General features: G+C 44.9%; 2 protein-coding genes across 2 annotated transcripts; both read right to left on the bottom strand.

Annotated features, from left to right (window-relative positions):
• Positions 1-1490: 1490 nt before the first annotated feature.
• Positions 1491-6501, bottom strand: LOC135811661 (uncharacterized). Its single transcript, XM_065324896.1, has 3 exons — positions 6261-6501; positions 5575-6087; positions 1491-3838 (listed from the first exon to the last, which is right to left on the bottom strand). The coding sequence occupies exons 1-3, from the start codon at positions 6283-6285 to the stop codon at positions 2454-2456; spliced, it is 1923 nt and encodes a 640-aa protein (XP_065180968.1). The 5' UTR covers positions 6286-6501; the 3' UTR covers positions 1491-2453.
• Positions 6502-7384: 883 nt separating this feature from the next.
• Positions 7385-9864, bottom strand: LOC135812533 (uncharacterized). The gene is made up of 3 exons (XM_065325863.1): positions 9745-9864; positions 8938-9435; positions 7385-8515 (listed from the first exon to the last, which is right to left on the bottom strand). Exons 1-3 carry the CDS (start codon positions 9779-9781, stop codon positions 7779-7781), a joined length of 1272 nt encoding a protein of 423 aa, XP_065181935.1. The 5' UTR covers positions 9782-9864; the 3' UTR covers positions 7385-7778.
• Between the last annotated feature and the right edge of the window lie 11687 nt (positions 9865-21551).

The following is a 21551-nucleotide window of genomic DNA, read 5'->3' as shown; positions in this document are numbered from 1 at the left end:
TTGACTGTTAAACAATCTTCACATGTAGCAACTGGTCCCATAGAGTCATTGCATTTGTTGCGTTGATCGATACACGTACTCTCCTCCGGTACCCAGCCCTCCTGTTTAGTAGCATGACATGTACGAGTAGCATATTCTGGCTGTTCACAAGGCTCACCACCGTGGTTTGAATCCTGCTCTCCAACAGTGGTAACAGGATAAAACCTTCCCCCTTCAACGCTTCCTGGTCCATAACTGTGGCCGTTGGTTGTTAACTTCGTCACGGCACCTTTTTCTGATTCACCAGTGGTGATTTTGGATGATGATGGTGTTACAGTAACCACCGTTGGGCGGCAGGTTGCCCAGTTAGTCCCTGTTCGACGGGTCGCATACACTGGCAAGTCGCTGCTTTCTCTGTTCACTCTTCGCTGCCGAACGTAATTGAGAATCAGTGCCAGGACATTTGTTACCATTAGTAGTCCAGTAACAGCAAATAAGGCTACGAGGACGAGGTCCATCTGGTTATGATTTCGACACTGAATGTTTTCACATGCGCTTCGAACTTGTTCACAGTTTCAAGTACCATTGAACCAGATTGATCGGTAATCGAAGAGACATTACTAATTTTGTGCGTCACTGAGTCTCTCCTGGCATTCTTGCCTTTTCAAATAAAAGCGCTACACCTGAAGTAAATGACAGTGTCCAATCCTGTCCTCATCTCCCAAAAGAAAATTCTCATCGAATGTTATGCCAGTCCCTGACATGGTCATCCCGTCTACAAGGTTTTTGTATACGCATGAAGGCATTTCAACTACCAATACACGTTTTGAAGTCTGTGCCACATGGAAGTGATCATGGACTAGGTTTCAGGGAGCATGCGTGTCATTCAAAAGGGTGAACGTCTGGAGTGGTGTACTAATGCTAGGAGCTCGTTGCCTTCCGTTTTCAGATTTTCGGAAATGTTACTACGAAAACAGATGGGTAAGCATGGTCCCATAATCAGATTGTCTTGTGCTTGAATCCAGAACTGGCTGCGTGACATGACATGTGTAAGTGATGTATCATACCAAGTCGACCCTGTGTTTCGGTGGTGTAAGTCAGTCAGATATTTATCTCTAACTGTTTGACCTAGCTCCTGTTGCGTCTACCGTCAGGTACCGATGCACCAAAGAGACAGTGCCGATACCGAACACTGACACGGTTGCTGGATGATCCCCAATCAAGACGTACAGGTTCTGGATTTTTTTTAATTTCAGCGTTTGGCATTTCACTCGAACTGCTGAAATCAGGTAGAGGGGTGTTCTGGTATCGTGATGGTTGGGCTTTGTAAGCTGGAATGCATTCCAGCATCGGATCTTCATAGAAAGAGATACATGGAAGGGCCAAGTATTCGTAACACATGAAGGGTTCAAATGAACTTATCATGAACTTGAACCAGTTACATGCACGTTAAGCACGTAGCTGCTTTCATGAGGCATAGATGACGGAAACAGCAAGTTTACCCCTCCATGTGGATGGAGTCTCCAATCTCTAATCGATCCGTTCTATTTTTCAAAAACGTGATCAAGACGCAAAAAACAAGACAAGCAATGCAAAGGACACGAATTCACGTCATGTTGTGATTCCAAATTCAGCGGATAATTGAATTCGCGCTCTGACCTGGAAACAATGCACAATGGAAAGAAGTGAACATGTAAGCCAGTGAAAAGAATTCTGAATGAATCATGAAAAGTACTGGATGCGCGACAGGAAGGCGCATTATGAACGAGATAAGAGGCTGGTTTTGAAAAAAAGGTCAAACCACATTGGCTTAGTCTACACCTGGAATCAGACACAAAGCAAAACAATGGTTAGTTATCAAGCTGAAATGTTTACGCCTACGAATACATATTGGCAATTTAATTGGAAATCCATTGTCATCTCGAATCAGCCAGCGAGCAACACATAAAGTGCCATCAATTGCCATGGAGCATACTACTTCAGTAATATATGCATGTTTTACTCACCAGCCAATCAGACAAGATTCCATAAGTACACATAGATGCGAATACAAATTTCAGATTGCAGACAGAGTAAGTTAGAATGGTTGTGTGCTGTTCAATTCTAGCGGCTGAAAAGGAAGAAATTGGGTCGCAGTATGCTTTGTTAAATCATGCATTAGACTAGTCTGTACTTTGGAATTGTTTGCATAGCGGTCATAGGGGTGGGAGGGGGAGAAAAAGGGGGGAGAAACGAAGTAAAAAAATGCAGGTGGTTCAAGAACGGCAGTCCTATATTTAGCAACAATGTAATTCGTCCTGTGTGAATCCTCTAAGGCACTAACAAGAAATGGAAGATGCTAATTTACAAACAAGCCGCAATATGCGTTCTGAAGGCTGAACTTTTAGACCTAGATGGAGATTGTTCTAACGGTGACTTTAGGCGAGTAGGAACATACCAGCTACTGGAAGAGAGAGCTCAAATGGTGGCCGAAGTTACTCTGACCTTGCTTTGGATAGATTCTTAACTCCTGCGTAAATTGTGGGTTCTAGCGCGGAATTAATGTTGTCAGCTGAACTTGGATTTCCACCAATGTTCACTTTCAATATGACTTTATCGTAGATAACCGTGCCCGCCGGCTGTGGACCTAACCCTACGCCAGTTGCTCCCGCTGACGCATCCTTGCACGCGAACTGCAACTTGTCTGGCGCTGTGTAGATTGGCTGACTGGAGATGACGTCATCTGGGTGACCTACTTTTTGAGTAGTCGAGGCGGCAGGCCGAGGGACGCGCGTGCTCTTCGATGGCAGGTCTGATCCTGGGAGCGCAGCACTCTCACCTGTGGATGCCATCGTACTTGCTGGTCCGTCTTCCGTGTTGCCAGTTGCGCCAACCTCTTTAGCCATTGCCATCTCGTAGGCCGGATTCTTTTCCATTGGCATTGCATAGATATCCAACACTGCATCTTCGCTTTCATTCTTCTCCGCCGAAGCGTGTCCCACCGTGGCATTTCGTGTGTGCAGACTTACACGAGAGATGTTGAGGTGGGGTGGTTTGTTTGGAGACTGTGCAGCCTTTCCGCCGATCAAAACTTCATCATGCTTGAGTTGTTGCCCTTCCATTTTACTCCTACCTCTTAGGTCATCCGCATGCTTGGCAGTGCTTTGAAATGTTGAAGAACACGTCTGTACTTCTTCAGTTGCTCCGATTGTTTTTGACACGCTGGCGCAGGAATCCTCAAACCTGTATTTGGTGGAAAGGCGACGAGAGGTCACTGGACCAGCAGGGCCTGAGGCAGAATATGCTACAGCCTCTTCAGTCGCTTCTGTTGTACGAATAGAGACATTGGAGAGCTGCGATTCGCGCCTCATCCCGTCATCCCAATTGCTTGCGGCTGGCCTCTCTGAGGGCCTAGCGCCTTGAGAGTGAACTCTTCGAATGTATGTAACCAAGTTTGACGTAGAGTATGGTAATATCTTGCCCGAGCGTAGCAAATAGAACGATATCACAGAACAGCAGCACGTCAGCAGTATCAAAACTGCAAATATGGCGATTAGTATTGGCACGAGAGCGGATGCTTGCACTGAGGGTTGAGTGAACGCTGTGATGAGAGGGACCTCCGTTGCATATGTCAATACGGTACTGCTAGTTGAGCCTGTATTCAGTTTTGAGGACTTGTTGCTTGTCAAATACGTGCGTAGAGTACCAGACCACGGAGTTGATGTTATTGAACCTGTTGTCATCCGAAGAGTGGGGGAAGTGGAGGCAAATGCCCGAGAAGTCGGTTTTGGTGAAGAGCTGCATTGGAATCCGCCCAGCGTATTTTGGCAAATTTCTGGCGCATGACAGAAATTATTTTGATTAGCGCATTCGTCAGCATCTAGAAGGGAAGCAAAGATTGCAGCACGAACATCTTCAACAGCCTCCCTAAATCCACGTATGATCAAAATCAATAAACACATGAGAACCGATCTTCTTTTTTTCTTTTTGTATGTCGAAAAATAGGAAGTGCTTACAGCCAAATTAGTCCACCTTGTTGCTACATGTAAAACAAAACTCCTCTCTCCAAGACTTTCATTCACAATCTATAGAAATGAACGTATTCATGACCAGGATCTCATATTTTATTCCTGTCTAAGAGTTTTCGTAAACTTCAATGCGAGTCTGTTTTGTGGCTTGTAATGCATGGCAGTGCAGTAATGCTCCACGTTGACTACACCATATAACAATATAGACCTTGCGTCGCTGTGGCTGTCCCATCAGTTGTTTGTTAGCTGGTGAAGGGTGTGTGTGTGTGTGTGTGTGTGTGTGTGTGTGTGTGTGTGTGTGTGCGAGCTAGTTCGGTTGGTGGGTACACTTATGCCGGATGGTGTTGGGTATGTTGCCCACGGGCTCGGCTGCTTGAAGGTGTAATGTTGTACCTACCACCTTTGTTGGTTTCAGAGTTCATGTATTTCTATTTGAAGTATACATACCTGTTAACCATGGACTACTTCTGTCTAGATTAACTCTTGTGTACATCATGGTGCTAGTGAAGCTTGTATGAGATCCACTCTGATTTAGCCACCCACACTAGTGGCAAGTATTACCTTCACTGGGGGCAGGGGTAACTGCAATGGGATCCCTGGACGGATAGCCTCACCCACTTAGTGAGGTGTGGTGAGCCCATAAGTGGGATCATTTTCAAATCCACCCAGGGTTTTGGGGATTTCAGGGGGGGGGGGGGGTGTGGTCGGCTGTTGTGCGGTTTAATAGCCAATTGAGTCATCTTTCCAAGATTCTTTTTGGGTCTCTCTCCCCTTTCCGGGAGACCCACGTGACGAGTTTTGGCAATGAGCAACAAGTACAAGTGTGTTTGTGAAGTGTGCACGTGTGTGTATCTGTGTGTATGTGTGTGTGTATGTATGTGTGTATGTGTGTGTGTGTGTGTGTGTGTGTGTGTGTGTGTGTGTGTGTGTGTGTGTGTGTGGCGGAAGCATTTGAGTCAGAGAAAAATTAACGTTTTTCTGCCAAACTAGGAGTTTTCGTCAACTTCAATGTGAGTGTGTTATATGGCTTCTTGTCCTTCGCGGTCAAGGAATGCTGTATGTTGACTACACAATGCAAGAAGATAGAGCCTGCCTTTGAGGACTACCACGAATGGCATTGTTTCCTGCAGGGTATGCACAGAGGTGCGCAACGAACGCAATTCTCCTCAGCTGAGACTGGATTTTCGAAACTCATGCTTCACAACTACACAAGCCGGTGGTCCCCATTTGTCACTGTCTCCACACATATTATTTCATTTTTAATTCTCCACCTAGCTAATGAGAAGGTGTGGATCTGTGCGCCATTCACTGTATAAAGTAGGTGCTCACATATTTCTATTCACTTAACACCTCACCCTTTTATTCCCCATGCCGAAATCAGTTGTGAGAAGGACTTTAAATACTCAGAAAGCTAGTAGGAGTGGTGAGAAAAACAGAGGTGGTTGAGTCCTTTCAAGAAATGATCTTGATTTGGTGGCATGGGTTCGGGTAAGAAGGTAGGTATAATGCATGTAATCTCTGGTTTTGTTTTGACCTAATCTAGAAAATATTAGAGTATGATTGGGACTGTGCATGTGATATATCTTACCATGAGCCTGGATGATCATTACGGGTAAGTAACCCGCCATTGGAAGACGGTCTACTTTGACTCGGCACCGTCCTGCGCATCTTGTATTGCTATTCACCAAGATTCTAATCTGAACTGGACGATCACCTTCATACAATGCAACAGGGCTCTGAGTTTCGTAGATTGAGTCCTGAAATGTTCGTAATCCACACTGCGACGAGGATTTCTGGAATATGGTTGTGGAAACCTCAAAACCGTGATATTTTCTCTCTACTTTTACAGTACAACCGCCGATAGTTCTCAGAGTGATAGATGTGATGAAGGCCCTGCATTGAGCTTCAAAGGTAAGATTTGACCACCTCCGTCCAATAATTGTATCTGCAACAACATCTACCTCATTAGACGGTTTCAATGCAACACTGAGTTGTCCTTTACTCGACTCCCTTACTTGAACATTCTGCACATTCGATGGTTTACATGCGGGACTGATTTCGGTGGCAGATACCAGAGTGCAAACAATCGAGAATAAAGGCACTGTAGAGATAGGCAAAAGAGAAGATCAATACGATTGCCGTCAGGAAATGTATTGGTTTGTTATGCAATGAAATTATGAAATCAATGCCGTATACTGTGGAGACACTTGGGTGGGGGAATCATCTAATTTACCCTTGCATAAAATAAATAGAAATCAAAGAAACCACACTTACTAAGTGCTGTAGAGATCCTCATCATAACGGCAGTAATACTCAGGAGTTGAGACAACGTGGGCAAAGCAAAGACGGTGTTCCTCAACGACGTGTTGATTTCACAAGTTACTAGGTGCACAGCGCTACTTCATGTATCTGCGACAACGCTAGAGCTATGCACTGTACGTTGACTTTGCAGTAAAATGCCGCCAGCCTAGCTTGTGATCTCCCAAGCGGGAAGGCCCCACGGTCGTAGCAGGATTTGTGCGTGCATGTGCTTTTCAAGCTCTGCCTTTACGGGCAACCTGGCATGAGGCAAGTTATGGGCCAGGCGATAGTTATGAAAATGGCGGACGCACAAGGATGCCGCACACTGCCACTGGGAGCGCACAACATGAATGGACATGAATGGCGCAGGAAGCTCAGTCCGTCATTGTCCAGATGGTCATAGCATGGCACGTTATCAAACATGTGCTGCCTTCTTCACGCCTAAAATTGTTTTTTTTCTAAGTGCAACGGGCGATGTTGCGACCCTGAATTTCCCACAGGTACAACTGAGTGGTCATCATTGATCATCTCCTTTCTTCCGATTCTCCTTGTGGCCACCTTTTGTAATCGTCCCAGATTGTCGTTTTCAGTCGGTATTGTAATAACTCACCAAGGGGCGTATCACCTAAGTGCGCAGTGTGACCGAGCCTCTCTATGAACATATCCTAACGTCTCAGGTTCGCATCATTTCCTCTCTCCAATTAGTCTCGTGATGAGTTCATGTTTGACGCCAGGCGCCTGCCAAACAAGTGACTTCTACTTTGTGTCGGACAGGTTCAATGTTCAGGTTGACACTTGATGTGCTAGCCCATCCTATCATCATGATACCGCCACATCCGCGTGCATTGACTGGGCAATATATGCAGACTGATGTTAGTTGTTTTGATCAGGGTGGCAGTGAGAAGGATAGCTCCTCGTTTTTCTTAGTGCCCTAGGGAACGTGTGAGGCCGCGTACACAAGCCGCCTCACACGTGGCCATTCGCTACACTGTACGTGTCTTTACCATAATGCGATTCAAATCAGGCCTGGCAAGCAGTGGTCTTTAGTCTCTTCAACATTACGGTAATAAACATGATAACTAAGTAAATTCAAGTGAAAAGATTTCTAAAATATCAACAATGATTGACTTGCCTTGAAATTATGTATGGTTTCAAGACTAAAGACGTTCAGCTGGCTACTTCTGTCTCGTCAGCTAAGAGTGATTGGCCTCTCGGACCTCCACGACGTATTGTGAATTTCAAAGCCTGAGAACATCAAACTACCACACCTGTCTTAACCCGAGAACACAGCAAGCTTCTCACAAGCCAAGAATATCATTCCAAACACAAGATTACTGTAATAACACAAGAACATATAATTATTCCAGCGAGAGCTTTAACAGATAGTGTTAAATTATTTACAAAGTCATTGGATGTGTAATAGGACTAAAACAGTTAAATCCAAAAAATGTGCTTTGGAAACGGGCTAGGTGCTACGGAATAGACTGTACGTCATTGAATGTAGGTATACAGATTCTCGCTTCCCTGAAGGTTAGCTGCACCATATGCCTCGTTGGTTGTTAAACCTGATGAGGCGCTAGTGGATGTCACATAAGCAACGCTCTGGTACATCGGGACATTGCTTGAAGCACGTGTGACTTCAATATCAGACTGAGTAGGCAAGCGTTCATCATTTTCCGGACCATCAGTTTTGTTTCTCCTGCCAGTGAACTCGGCAATCAATACACGATATCGGAAGACGATAATAACCAGAGCAATCACTATTAGAAGTGATGTAGCCACGCCAGCTATTACTGCAGCATCAAGTGCAGACGGCGTTGACTTTGAGTCTCCAGTCTCTTTGTGAACTGTGAAACTTGATCTGGGAACTATTGTTCCCCACACTCGCGACTCTGAAACGGGGAGCGAACTACGCATGTACTTCCTTGTAGTTGGAGTGAGTGACGCCAGGTCCACATCTGTTCTTTTCAATTGCGAAGCCGTGTACGCAGTCAACGAAACTGATACTAATGGCTTGGCTGTGGATTTGTATTGCAGGGGAGAGGTAACTCTGAATGATGTCGGCAACCATGGCGAGTTGGTCGTCATCGGTGAATGGGAAGAACTATAATATCTCTTTGCGCTCGGTGTCCGAGTCTCCGTATCCGGAATGGACGTCATTATGTACGACGGTTTACTGGGTGGTGCGCTTGCCGTGGTGAAAATCGGAGGTGGCGTATCTTCCCAAACTGTGTTGAAGAAAACATAATGAAAAAAACTGAGTTAGAATTTCTACTGGCTAATACTAAACATGTAGAAAGGCGACGGGACCCCTTTAGGAACTATTAGTGCAGTGTCGTGGAATGTCTAGATACTTGGTGATTTCAGAATCTATATGTTGCAGTTTTTGATTCCATTACATGTACAGTCTAGTAAGAGGGTTAACATATGCTCATTTGTCATAGTCATGGGTCCCTTATCCTGTCTACACGAAATTTAAAATAAGTAGGATTCAACCGAATATATTACCCGCATGCGGCCTCCTAAATCCATGGCACACACATCGTTCACCATCAAAATGCATAACGGGGCCGCCGGGAGTTAGAGTGAGACAATGATGTACAATATGTATAATTGACAAATGCAAAAGGATACCGGTACATGTACTTACAACGCAAATTTAGTGTCCAAAGTGTTTTGCCGGAGCCAGATGTGAGAACAGTGCAATTGTACGCACCACGCAGACCTATCGTTCTGCCCGTCACCTCGAGCACAGGTGGCACTCTCATGTCAACCTGGGGCGTTCCTAGATTCCAAAAATCTATGACTTTGTCGCAGAAAGTGCTCGACAAGCAGCGGTGGATGGTAGACATTGTTGTCCTGGCTACCCTCAGTCTACTTCTTCTTATGATAGCGGATACTAAACATTCTGTGTTGGGACCCATTCGGAGGGACAATTTCCTCAGTCTCATATTGCATGTACTATAAAACCTAAAAGTCGACACGTCTTCATTGACAAACCCTACGTTCCTGAACGCGCGAGGTAGAGTCGGATCACTGTCAAAATCCACCCCGTCGTAGGAACTATCTGGTGAGCCACGTTGGCCATCGAATGACATACATTTTCGTGACTGGCATGATGTGATGCTGATTATGAGTAAGATGACTCCTGCATAGAACAAAAAACAAAGAATGTGAAGCAAAGTCTTACTTGCAACCGGCCTAGTTAGCACCAAACCAACGCATGCTATACGCCATGGACTGTAACAACTCTGTAACCCGTACGCACGCTTATGGGCACAGTACGAATGGATAATTAGAGCAGCCTCCTCAGAATTGTTCAAAAAGCGTAACAGGGTTCTTAGATTTGACACTTTCAGCTTTTCCAGAAGGAAATGAATGATGGCTGACTTGTTTTACCTAATGTGTATTTAATGCTATACATGTACTTATTGAATGGTGAACCAAAGACACTTACCAGTCGTGGTCAGTCCCCTGATCCATTGCCGACTCATTTTTTTCACGACGAAACCTCACTCACGTTAGGAACCATCAGAGCCCTTCTGTGACAGATGACTACGAATTAAGCTTTATAAATACGTTAGTTACACCCAAGCGGAAAAACCGTCAGAGATCAAATTCCATTACGCAGTGTTTCACCGTTCAAGCAACGGATCATCAGATGGATGATCAAACAAATTATGATACACTGGTTATATACTCAGAAGGTGTGAACTCCGTCATTATGGAGTGTGAAAATTATCATTATGTCCGGTCCTGGATGTGACAAGTCCTTTTTCATGATGCATTGTACAGAGTGCCTAGGTGCTAGATGAGGGTGATGATATTGCGGGGTGTGACCAGCCCATTTTTCATGATGCATTGCACAGAGTACCTAGGGAAAGGTGATAGCGCAGAGTGGTGCCACGCCAGGTAACAGATATAGAGGCGCTACCAAGGCCATAGAATATTCCCTGTCCTTATGTGATGGGCACAAAATTTGATAGGACATATTTGCTTTCGTACCTGCATTTTGACACAATCTCATTACGCTTGTTCAGCCTAGTGCGGGCGTCGGTTTCGAGGATGTGATACTTCTCGGTAGTGCAGAGGCCACATCTCTTGGACGTGTTATCGAACGAGGTGGCCCTGTCGCGAAACTTCCCGTCAATGACGTACTGTCTGTTGTCCCGCTTCATCGACCAAGCGGGACAACAGACAGTACGTCATTGACTGGAAGATCCGCGACAGGGCCACCTCGTTCGATAACACGTCCAAGAGATGTGGCCTCTGCACTACCGAGAAGTATCACATCCTCAAAACCGACGCCCGCACTAGGCTGAACAAGCGAAATGAGATTGTGTCAAAATGCAGGCACGAAAGCAAATATGTCCTATCAAATATTGTGCCCATCACATAAGAACAGTAATTATTCCATGGCCTTGGTAGCGCCTCTATATCTGTTACCTGGCGTGGCACCACTCTGCGCTATCACCTTTCCCTAGGCACTCTGTGCAATGCATCATGAAAAATGGGCTAGTCACACCCCGCAATATCATCACCCTCATCCAGCACCTAGGCACTCTGTACAATGCATCATGAAAAATGGACTTGTCACATCCGGGACCCGACATAATGATAATTTTCACACTCCATAATGACGGAGTTCACACCTTCTGAGTATATAACCAGTGTATCATACTTTGTTTGATCATCCATCTGATGATCCGTTGCTTGAACGGTGAAACACGGTGTAATGGAATTTGATCTCTGACGGTTTTTCGGCTTGTGTGTGATGAAGCTCTGCCTCGCTTGCATTGAGCACTCTCCGCAGTTTGAAACCATTCCCTTGTGTAAATATGTTAGTTATAACACTTAATATTTTGCCTTTCCTCGCATGCGTGTATAACTTTAGACAATTCTATGTACTCTTCTTCTCCTCAGTATGGCTTTATTGGAAACAAGCACTATCAATTCTACTGCTATCAACGCTGTATTTCTATCAAGTCACAATGTTTTTACTGGACATGTCAACATTCGTAAGCAAGTAACAATGCGGGTAAGGACGCTTTAAAGTGACAAACTATGTGCTCCATGGAACGAGGGCAGGGCCAACAGTCTGACAATGACTACATGTATAAAACTCCGTGTTGCAGCTTGATTCGGCCTAAATTCCATGGGTAATGTGTGAAGTCGACGTTAGTTACGAGTTAAACCAGTTTATGGTTGGGGAGAACGGCGATTTGACATATCTGTCCTGCAATGTTTCTGCAGACCATTGTTCAGTACGCGATCTGCCAAAATATCCATACATAGTCTAAATTAGTCAAACGTGCTTCGTTTGGCCACTTCTGTATTTGTGATTGTCTGCAGGCGTTCGGATGTTAGCCAGGCTAGCCTAGACACTTCGGATGTAAGGCATTCACAGGACCATGCCAGCGGGCAGGTTTGTGGTAGATTTCGCGTCAAATTAGTCGCGACCTGAACTCGTTATACTCTTCTTCACCCTTTCATTACCAATGCAATCACAAATGTGTGCAAGCTGCTGTTCGGCATGTCTGACGCTGTACAGGACTGAGCACGTACCAGCAGCCAATTAAGAACTCCATTGACGCACTTTTGTGGCATCTACGAATGCTGAACAGTTAAAGGTGGCGCAGATCTGTGTGCATCTGCAAGTAAAAGTTATGTGTGACAAGATGTTCAGGAAAGACATATCCTTTCCCGAACTAGAGTACATCACGCATTACTGAAATAATAGTATTAATTATATTATAAAATGGTGTATACGGACACATGCAAAACAAGCTTGATTTCAGTTCACAAAAATTGCTACTGCCGCTACCGGAGCTCACTGTAAACACCACAGGCATAGCCATTCACACATGAGGAGCAGGGAGAGACAGAATAAGGGACACAGAGACAGAGACAGCCATAAGCAGACAGAGACAAATAAACAGAAAGAGACAGAAAGAGATAGAGCGTTGGGGCGGAGAGGGACAGAGATATCTAGAGAGAAGACAGAGAGAGAGAGACAGAAACAGAGAGAAACAGAGAGAGAGAGACAGAAAGGACACGAGAGACAAAGAGAGAGACAGAAAGAACAAGAGAGACAGAGAGACAGAGACAGAGAGAACGGCAGAGAGAGAGCTAATATTTATGTTGAGACTCCCAGTTCCACCCATAGTGGTCCCATGATCACTCTACCAGTTTCTGGAATGTCTTGCCATGAATTTAATCTTTCAAACAAAGAATGGGGTTTCTGTTTTCACCGGGTCAAACCCAATGCGGAAAGGCCTTTTAAACAAATCAAACCAAAGTTCTCCATATTTAAAAACGCATTTCGGAGACTCCAGTCCTTGTTAAATGGCTTATCTTCATGGTAATTAAAGCCAGGTAAATGTATATATACTAATGACTGTACTACAAATCTGTTGAGGAAAACCAGGCACCAAAGAGACCGTACTAGAGTATGTGTATTGAGGTCTAATGATTTTAATGTGCGAATGGCTGAAATGAAGCAAGTTAGTTAGTGGTTAGGGGACACACAAAAATGTTCGACCAACTAGCGGAAGACTCACAAGTTAGCCCTGCACCGCGACTTCTGCCCAGTAAAATCGGTGAATGCGGATACTTAAGTTAAAGTATGGTTACTCCTAATATTCCTTCGGAAAGCTGTTTTGTCAGCCACAGGCTCGTCATGGGATGTGATCTTCAATAGGATTTTCCAATTTACACGCATCGCTGGCCTCAAGCGAAGATGCCTAGTTCGAATCGTTGTGGCGACAGAAAATATTAATCTTTTGTTTCAGAATTTTCCCGTTTGTATCTTTCCTTCAAGTAAAAGAATAATTCACCTGACAAATATGTATAGTACATAGTAGGGCGCAAGAAACCAAGCAAGGTGAAACAGTGCGAAGTTACCAAATAATAATCAAGGCCGCACGCACGCAGTGCCTAGGGTTCGGGGAAGAAAATAGCAGCTGGGAAACTGTATACATAATTATAATCTGTTTTCTGAGGCGTTAGGTCCTCTGTGCACTTCGCAGCGCTGTATAGTGTGCGATTTCACAAAAAAAATGTCTGGACGGGTTATCCAAGCTATGCAGGGAGGTTATCTCTATTTCGACAACGGCACATACTATACTCCACGAACTACATGTATCTCATGAACATCAATGCTTAAGAATGTTCTATCCAAACATTCACGACATCTCTAGAGGAAAGTTGAACCCTACGAATGAGTGTGTTCGTGAATGGATTGCCCACCTAAAACAGTCTGAGATGATGTAAAAATAGGCTGGAGGAAAACAAGTACATTCGAGTATGTGTACTAATGGTGTCGCGCAATTTGCTATCGCAGTTTCGGTGCCATGCACACGACGACCTAAGAACGGCACTCTCGCTGTGAGGCACGACTGGATTCGGAGGACTGGCTTTCAATTCCAAGTTGGAAACCTGTGGTTGAGCGGGACTCTTTCGCCGACCTGAACTGGTATAGCGATCAATGGTGTAAGGATGTCTTGCGCAGAACCAAGAACGTGATGCTGAACAGAATCGCAGTCCCCACTATAGCACCGGACACGGATGCAGCAAGAAGAACAACAGGATTAGCCGCCGCGCCCACTGTGGTGTCGGCAATGGTAGTGAGTGCGGCGGATTGAAATGATGTGGTAACAAGCTCTGAGGTTCTGGCTGGAACCATACTGGTGTGTAGCTGTGCATCTTCGACCATGTTCCTTGTACTGGAAGACTGACTAGTATTTGACCTTCCGAGCCTTGTAGCACCTGGGATACGAAAAGAACAAAGGGATGAAACTGTGTTCGATGCCAGCTGTGAAACATTTTTTACATTGTTACTACGAACAAGTGATTTTTGGTAACTTACAAAAAATCTACGTGGAGGTAATACTTTAAATATAGCTATGATTGTCAATCAACACAACAGATATACGAGGACCCCGAGAACGACCACGTCTGAGATGGATCGACGTTGTCAAGAAAGACTAACAATGCATTAATCTGTCGCTTCTGGATGCTGTGCAATCTGCTTCTGATATAGCTGCTTGGCTCGAAATTTTTAACGGATGCGCTGACCTCATGCAATGAGTAATATGCGAACTGTCATTATTATTACAAGTAATATTATTAATTATGAATAGGATGAAGGTCGGAGACATCACGCAGGTACGTTACTTGTTCGACGTGTATGTGAATTTTATAACAATAAAATTATGGAAACCCGGAATCGATTTTTTAGTTCGGCATGTGTTCGCACTGATGATAGGAACGAGAAAAATAGTACTAGTAACGTAGGTGCGGGATGTCTGCGGCCTTCATCCTATTCATAGATATATGGGCCAGTGCATGCGAAAACGTGTCTTCGGGGGAAACCGATTTCTTTCAGAATTTTGAGAAAATCGCTCGGAAAGAAGAGTTATATTTTTTGTGGCTCGATCGCGGATCTTGTCAATCGATCTCAAGACGACAGGAGAAGCGACAAGCGATCGACTTGCAGCAATAGTCATGGACGTGGCAGCGTAGGAGGACTTGGAAGTAGCACTTGAGGAAGGGCCTCTGAGTAGACACACTCGTGGCAGACGCCGAGCAGCACGTTGGTTGAGCTGTACCGCTCGCGTGATTATCGTCGGCGCGTCCGAAGAGATCGGCAAGGTTTACTATCGAGGAGGAAGACGACAATTTATTTGGCGAGTCGTGAGTCGGAGCAGTCGGCAACTAGCCGCTGTACTGCTCACAGTGACTCTGACGAAGCCCCAGCTATGCATCCGGGAGTGAAAGACTCCTGCGTTGAGGTTGAAGGCGAGTCGAGAGCGGATGAATTAGGCGGAGATTATGTGGACTCTGAAAGCGACGATGAGCAGGATGCGCTTCAGAGGATTGCCGCTGTGGACTCACTGATTCTTGAAGGCTGTGGCTGCGTTCGGAACTACCATTTCAGCAGCTTCACGTCGAGCGCAATCCTCCATTACGACGACTAAATTTCGGTGATGAAATCGAAGGACCTCGGCATTTTTTTATTGGTGTGCTGGCTGCGCTGCACGCATGACGATCCTGTCAACTGTCGTGCATCAGTCGACAGCTTCCGCAACGGAACGGACGCGCATCACGTTTGGATAAACTGTGATGGGATACATCGTGTGTGGAACCGCGTTTATGCAGCTCCATGTGGTTGGCAGAACATGACTGTGTGCAAGTGGACAAGGAGAACAATAGCTGTCATCCTGGTGAACATGGAAATCTGGCAATGTGCCTTGGAATAAATTTTGTGCAGAAGTGGGAGACAGAGCGCAGCAGTATATTCTGAACTACAGCTTAGTGTTCAGTCTCCCTTTGCCTGCAGCACGAAGAGGGAGAGGTGAGGAATCTCCCATAAACTTACCTACATCTGTCGCCTACAAGTTTGTCCTTTCGGAACATGTTGAGCTGTCTAGTGCAGAGCAAACCCTGGGTTACCCATTAAATTTTCGTATCTGTGGACTAAGAAGTGCAAGTCCATCGAGTTCATGACGCGACGGATGGACGTGTGCAACAAGTGTGAGCTGCTCCGGGACGATATTCGTTCTCCTCGTGCATAGGATGAAAAGAATTCTGCAACGGAACCATTGTGACCATGACTCTTTGCACAAAAAGAACGCGAGTTCTTGTTAGCTCAACGCCGCAAGAACTTGCTGGACAATGTTGCCTGGTTTGGACTGGAGAACAAGGCAGCCTTCATTGAATGTCTTGGCCAATACTAAAGGCTGATACGCAAAACCGTTGCTGCTTTCAGCGACACTGTAGATAATGCATTAGAAAAGGCATATTCTATGTTGGACAATGCCATAGAAATCATGGTCTCTATGTACTTTCAAATGTGATATCCAACTTTATCTTCCACAGAGGTGTTCTCTAGACCCCTGTGATTGATTTTCAAGAAAGAAAAAAATTTCGAAAAATTTGCCCTTAGACACGGTATTGCATGCACTGGCCCATATTTTGGTAACAACCTAAACATTAACGCTGCGTTTTGTTACATTCATCCTGATTTCCTTCTTAGAAACAATAAAATACTTGCCTTCGGGTGAGGTCGCAGGAATTACGGGTATTTCTTCCCCCAAGTACTCGAACGACCCCATGTTATTGACACAAGCCGACCCTGTACAGCGTGATCCCAGTAATCCGGGAGTCCTGCACTCGTTCATATCTGGGAGTACAGAAGAAATAATAGTCAGGCTTCTTTAATTGTTGACTGATTTTGAACATATTATTCTTTTTAGTGCCAGTTTCAGTTTGATTACTGATTTACTCTTCAGACTCCCCTTGGCACCGGGTAATGGAATGTCTAGATGAATAAAGTCACAAGGAAAAGTCTGTAACTGCTGACGGCTACCCAGCAATGAAGACCTAGAGAACCATTCACATGTATAATCGAGAGCGCAGTGTGCAGTCAGACTTCGCCTATTCGGTCCTCTATTTTTCCAGATCCTCGCCATCGGGAAGAAAATTGTTGGTGATCAATTTCCAGCACATGTAAGGCAACATGTATATGCAGTATGTGTGTCCGATTATCCGGTTGCCTCGCCTATTCTGATATTTTGGAGGAAAATGGATGTGTGCGGTTAAGCAAGGCCTGGCTGTACATAGAAAACCGCACTAACGCGTGATATATTCACAATGTTGCGCCTCTGCAGTGCTGGAAATTTAGTTTTTAGTGCTTATCTACAGCCCTTAGAGGTCGCGATTTACTAACTTTCCTTTCCAGTCCACTGACATCACAGGCGTTATTTGACCGTCACTCTGCACGGCGCACTGAACTCTGCATGTGGCCGATGCTTGCAACTGCACTGTTAATGTCGCCACATCACCCACAGTTGATGTCTTCCCCTTACATAGGTCGAACCGACTTCGGAGAGGCCAATGCTTCCACTGCAGCCACGTACTGGGTTGTTACATTGAGCAAGAGGGGCGTTAAACAAGCCCTTAGTTACAGGCGAATGCTGGCTGGGTCGAAGAATAACACTCACAGAGCACAAACCGAACACGGTCATATTAAGTTTCTCTAGCTCCAGTGAGCATCCATACGGCACGTGAAAAACGTAGCTCAGGCTCCTTGGCGATACAAAGCGGAAGACCTGGGTCGCTGCCGATTTGGGAACACTAGAATAGCGCAGTTGATGTCCCTTGTAATCATCTCGGACGACCTGGGGTGCAGGATATCCAGGCGAAAAACACTGAGACACTACTGAAGGAGTTGTACCCGTAGCCCTGCCTTCCGTGACCACTATCAGAATAGTGAGGATAGCTGGACAGTAGAAAAGAATACATTGACAACATTTAATAATTATTGTGACCTATTTCATAGATGATGGTTGCCTTGTTGCTTTCTCCCCCCTCTCCTCTCACCCAAGCCATTCTGCTGTCGACGCAACATACTGCTGCTACACATAAACGCGGGAATGCGTAGAATAAAAACAATAATGTGCACGAGCTGGTGAAAAGAGTGTACGCGACAGTGCCTGCATGCAGTCGAAAGATAATTATTGTTGTAAGGAATTGTTTGACACTACCCATCTAGTTCAGGTTATGTTATACAGGTCTAGTGTGTGAGCATGCTTGCTAGGAAGAGTCCTGTCTCCCTACTGAAGTATAATTTGCACACAAGTTCAATCCTTCTTGGAAACATCTGGCAGGTTGATAGTTGTAAGTTCCACTACATCTAAAAATATTTAGCAGACTTCTTCACAATTAAAATTATCACTTTTTTTGTCTGAGCATTGAAAATAAGGAAACCACAGCTCATTGCATAACGTTAGATTTTGAGGATATTCAAAAACTTGGGTACATCACCCAGCAAAGCAATCACGTTTTGCCTGTTCGAAAGAGACCGCATAACGGGAAACGTAACTTACAATGTCTTTCAATGGAGTATTTATCCTGGTGCCAAGCCCCGAATTTCTAATTTATGTGCTTGCCAGCTGCATGATATTATAATTACTACCATGATTTCGACTGGAGGCTGGAACCTGTGGCAACTGGTCGTATATTTTGGTATCTTCTCATTGTTCCAGGTTTTTACCCTCGTAGGCTTTCTATTCATCCTGTTCTATGTCTGAAACCGGTTCTGCTGTATTTGTCATAGGAAGCAACTGGAAGTCAGAGAGTATCTATTCACAGTTGACATCCTTGTGGAAGCTAGCAATGACCAATTTTACGAAATGCTTTAGTCATGGCACGACACTCTAGTACTCCATGAAGTTGTGTGTACAATAAATTTGTTTTGCCATTTTCATCTCTTCTTGGTATGTTTCATCATTCTTATACTACTTCCATGACAATCTGTATAAATATTATGTCGGTGCCAGTAATGAGACAGAGTGAGCATCTAACTGGGAACACACACCTTTTCATTCAGCTGCTCTTGAGATATGAGCCAGGGACTACAGAAACCACCCTATGGCACTTTTTGGAGAAAAAATTTTTTTTCTCTCAAAATGTTGGTATGGTATGGTAATGTGCTCAAACAAAATTTCAAGTTGATCTGCGATGGTAAAATGTGCCTAACCACCTATTTAATAATGGCATATCAATTGAGCGATATAGAGCAAATTATTTTTTATGTACGCAGTATGTAATGTTCTTTGTATATCTTCATTCTTGCTAGTTAGGCAGTTCAAATGTATAGTGAACTATGCCCTCAGCTTCATCCAGTGACGCCTGCGCGCCGTCCACTAAATCTCGGTAGTACTGCCGCTCCTCTTGTGCTAGCGATGTGTGCGAACGCAGCGCCTGGACACTACATTCCGTCTCTTCCTCTGTACGGGCGACACGAATTTTGTACCACAGATTGTCACACAAATTGTGACACAATGCGCATACGTCTGTCCTTGGCTTCATCACTTTGATATGTGCTGCCTGTCTCCTCCAAATGTGGCAAAATGACCTGTAATGAACAGGCGAATACTGTGTGACGGTCTTGGTGTAGATGTTGTATGCAGACTTCTTGTTCTCGGATGCTGGTAAGTATACTGGAGGGTCCTCAGCACGACCTCGCTCCGCTGCAGGTTGACGTAGACCGTACATTTTAGCATAATTATGACTAAATAAACTGCACTACATCCTGCTCCATGTCTGCTGAAATGGCCAAGTGCTCTGGTGTTCTCCCAGTCAAGCCATGTTGTGCCAGTTGAACGACTCCTTTGTTTGCTTTTTTTGAAGGCGCTTCATTACATGACTTCCAACAGCAGGAACTGCCATGAACACGTCTTTGCACAACTCGTAACCACGTACATGATAGCGGAAATAGAAAGGTCGATCACCACCGCCAGTCATCGACTTTCGCATGCTTCCAGTCAGTGCGCCCAGAACAAACTGCTTGAACTGTTGAAGCGCTTTTTCGATTCTCGCAGTTTAGAGACTTCAAATATGTAGTCCTCGAGCTGCTGCTCTGGGATGACTTTCCAATGATTCTTCGACTTGCATCCACAGCCTCTCTCAATCCCATCGCGTATGTCCGAGGAGACCACGCTTCACCTGCTCCGTCGTCGGTGGCTCAGGTGCGGGGGTATCTGGTTCGTCATCCGATTCCAAGTAGTCGGTGTCACTCTCCGCGTTTGAAATTTCCGAGCTGTCGGGGCTTGGCGTTTTCGACACAACACTAGCAGCACTCGAGCTTGCTGTGACTCCATACGTCTTCTTCTCCTTCTGGGTGGCATATCATCGCCGTCGCTGTCAGCATCGGCGTCGGAATCGCTCGCGGACGACTCGCGGGTGCCAGCGCTGAATTCGTAAAAATTCTCGTCGTCCAGTTCAAGCACCTTCGCATCAGGGACTAGTCGACTCCACACAGAATCGAGCTGCGTCGTCTACTAGATGTTGTTGCCATAATCAATCACAGTAAGTGGAGCCTCATGAGTTACTCGACAATCGCTCGAGCTCGGAATCCTTCCCCGAACACCTAACAAGAGGACAGCTCTTGAGTCTTGTCAAAACAAAAGTGACGAGTTCTGCGCTTCGCGTAACTTTGAGTCGCGTGACTTTAAAACGTCATAACTTGATTTTGATATCAAACGTCGTAGGGCGGTTTCTATAGTCCCTGGCTCATATATTTCTGTCTGCCATTCACAGCACTTGATCAGCCTACCAAACTTTCTGCCTAGCAAAGCGCAAAGGTAAGTACGTCCCTCTATCCAAATGTTACGGTTTTCCGAAGTTCTCTAGTCAGTTGAGTATTAGTAAGAAGATGAATCTTGTAGTGGAGGAGCACTGCGCTATTTATAATGTTGTGATACATGTATTGAGGCTTTGGTGGAACGCTCTGCTCCGTTTGAAGCGCGACAATTTCTTCGACACCTCTAGAGGAAGAGTGAGTCTGTTTCAGCCACGGCGATGCAGACGTTGTTGGAAATTCACAGCTTGGTTAAATCTACGAAGTAGTACTAGTGGTGGCGACTTCGGCGATGATTTGTAAGAAAGGGTTTGCTCCTCACACCGGAGCTCGCGCTATTCCGCCGACTTTAATGACAATCAACTGAGTCACGACTGCAATCCAGAGCACACGAGAAGTCCATCGAACATTCGACTCCGCGAACCAGCAAGAAAGCACCACTTCCTGCTCTATACACAGTGTTCCGGGGAATTCACCCCTCATCAGTTGAGCTTGAGTAGGCTGAGGAAGATTGTGCCTGAAAAGCACCACTTATATAGTGCTCTTCAGGCACAAACATCACCAGGGATACAAACTTACAGAGACGCTCCGTTTCCAGCGCGATAAACACCTCATGAACACAAGATAGCAGCGTGAGTCAACAATATATTGTTTAGATTTAACAATGGTTAAATCCAAACAATATAATTATTCTAGGCCTCGACCAAATCTGCTTGTGCATATTTCCGCATATTTTGTGACACAGTTCATATATGCCATATTGAGTGACAAATGGAATATTGGAATGAATGCAGCATATCATTCAAATATTCTGAAGAAAATATGGACAAAACATTCTTATTATTGGCAAAATGCGTTCAGAAATGCCTTTTATGGATGAATTTGGAATGGTTGAGGCGTTTGCTACATTTCCCCCTGGATGAACAATATCGCAACGGTTGCTGGGGACACACTCAAGCCGTACTATTCCGCATGTGTTTTGATTTGCACCATAAGCATGATAGTCGTGAAGCCAATGAATATTCCAAGGTTGTAATTTTACTGAAATGTTCTACACTTTTTGCTTATGTCAAGAATATTTTAGCATATTTTGGCATATCTTTTTGCATATTTTGCAAAGC

The sequence above is a fragment of the Sycon ciliatum genome, chromosome 3, assembly GCF_964019385.1.
Source record: "Sycon ciliatum chromosome 3, ocSycCili1.1, whole genome shotgun sequence".
Taxonomy (NCBI): Eukaryota; Metazoa; Porifera; class Calcarea; order Leucosolenida; family Sycettidae; genus Sycon; species Sycon ciliatum.
Note: the sequence above shows the minus strand (reverse complement) of the source record. Positions and strands in the feature narration are given on the sequence as shown.

Excerpts from the sequence above, each read along its gene's own strand:
- LOC135811661 (XM_065324896.1), bottom strand. The coding sequence starts at position 6,285 with ATGATGAGGATCTCTACAGCACTTA. Across the intron at positions 6,088-6,260 it reads GAGGATCTCTACAGCACTTA|TGCCTTTATTCTCGATTGTT; the intron begins GTAAGTGTGGTT and ends CTATCTCTACAG. Across the intron at positions 3,839-5,574 it reads AATGATCATCCAGGCTCATG|ATGCTGACGAATGCGCTAAT; the intron begins GTAAGATATATC and ends CTTCCCTTCTAG.
- LOC135812533 (XM_065325863.1), bottom strand. The coding sequence starts at position 9,781 with ATGAGTCGGCAATGGATCAGGGGACTGACCACGACTG. Across the intron at positions 9,436-9,744 it reads CAGGGGACTGACCACGACTG|GAGTCATCTTACTCATAATC; the intron begins GTAAGTGTCTTT and ends TGTTCTATGCAG. Across the intron at positions 8,516-8,937 it reads TTGGACACTAAATTTGCGTT|TTTGGGAAGATACGCCACCT; the intron begins GTAAGTACATGT and ends TCTTCAACACAG.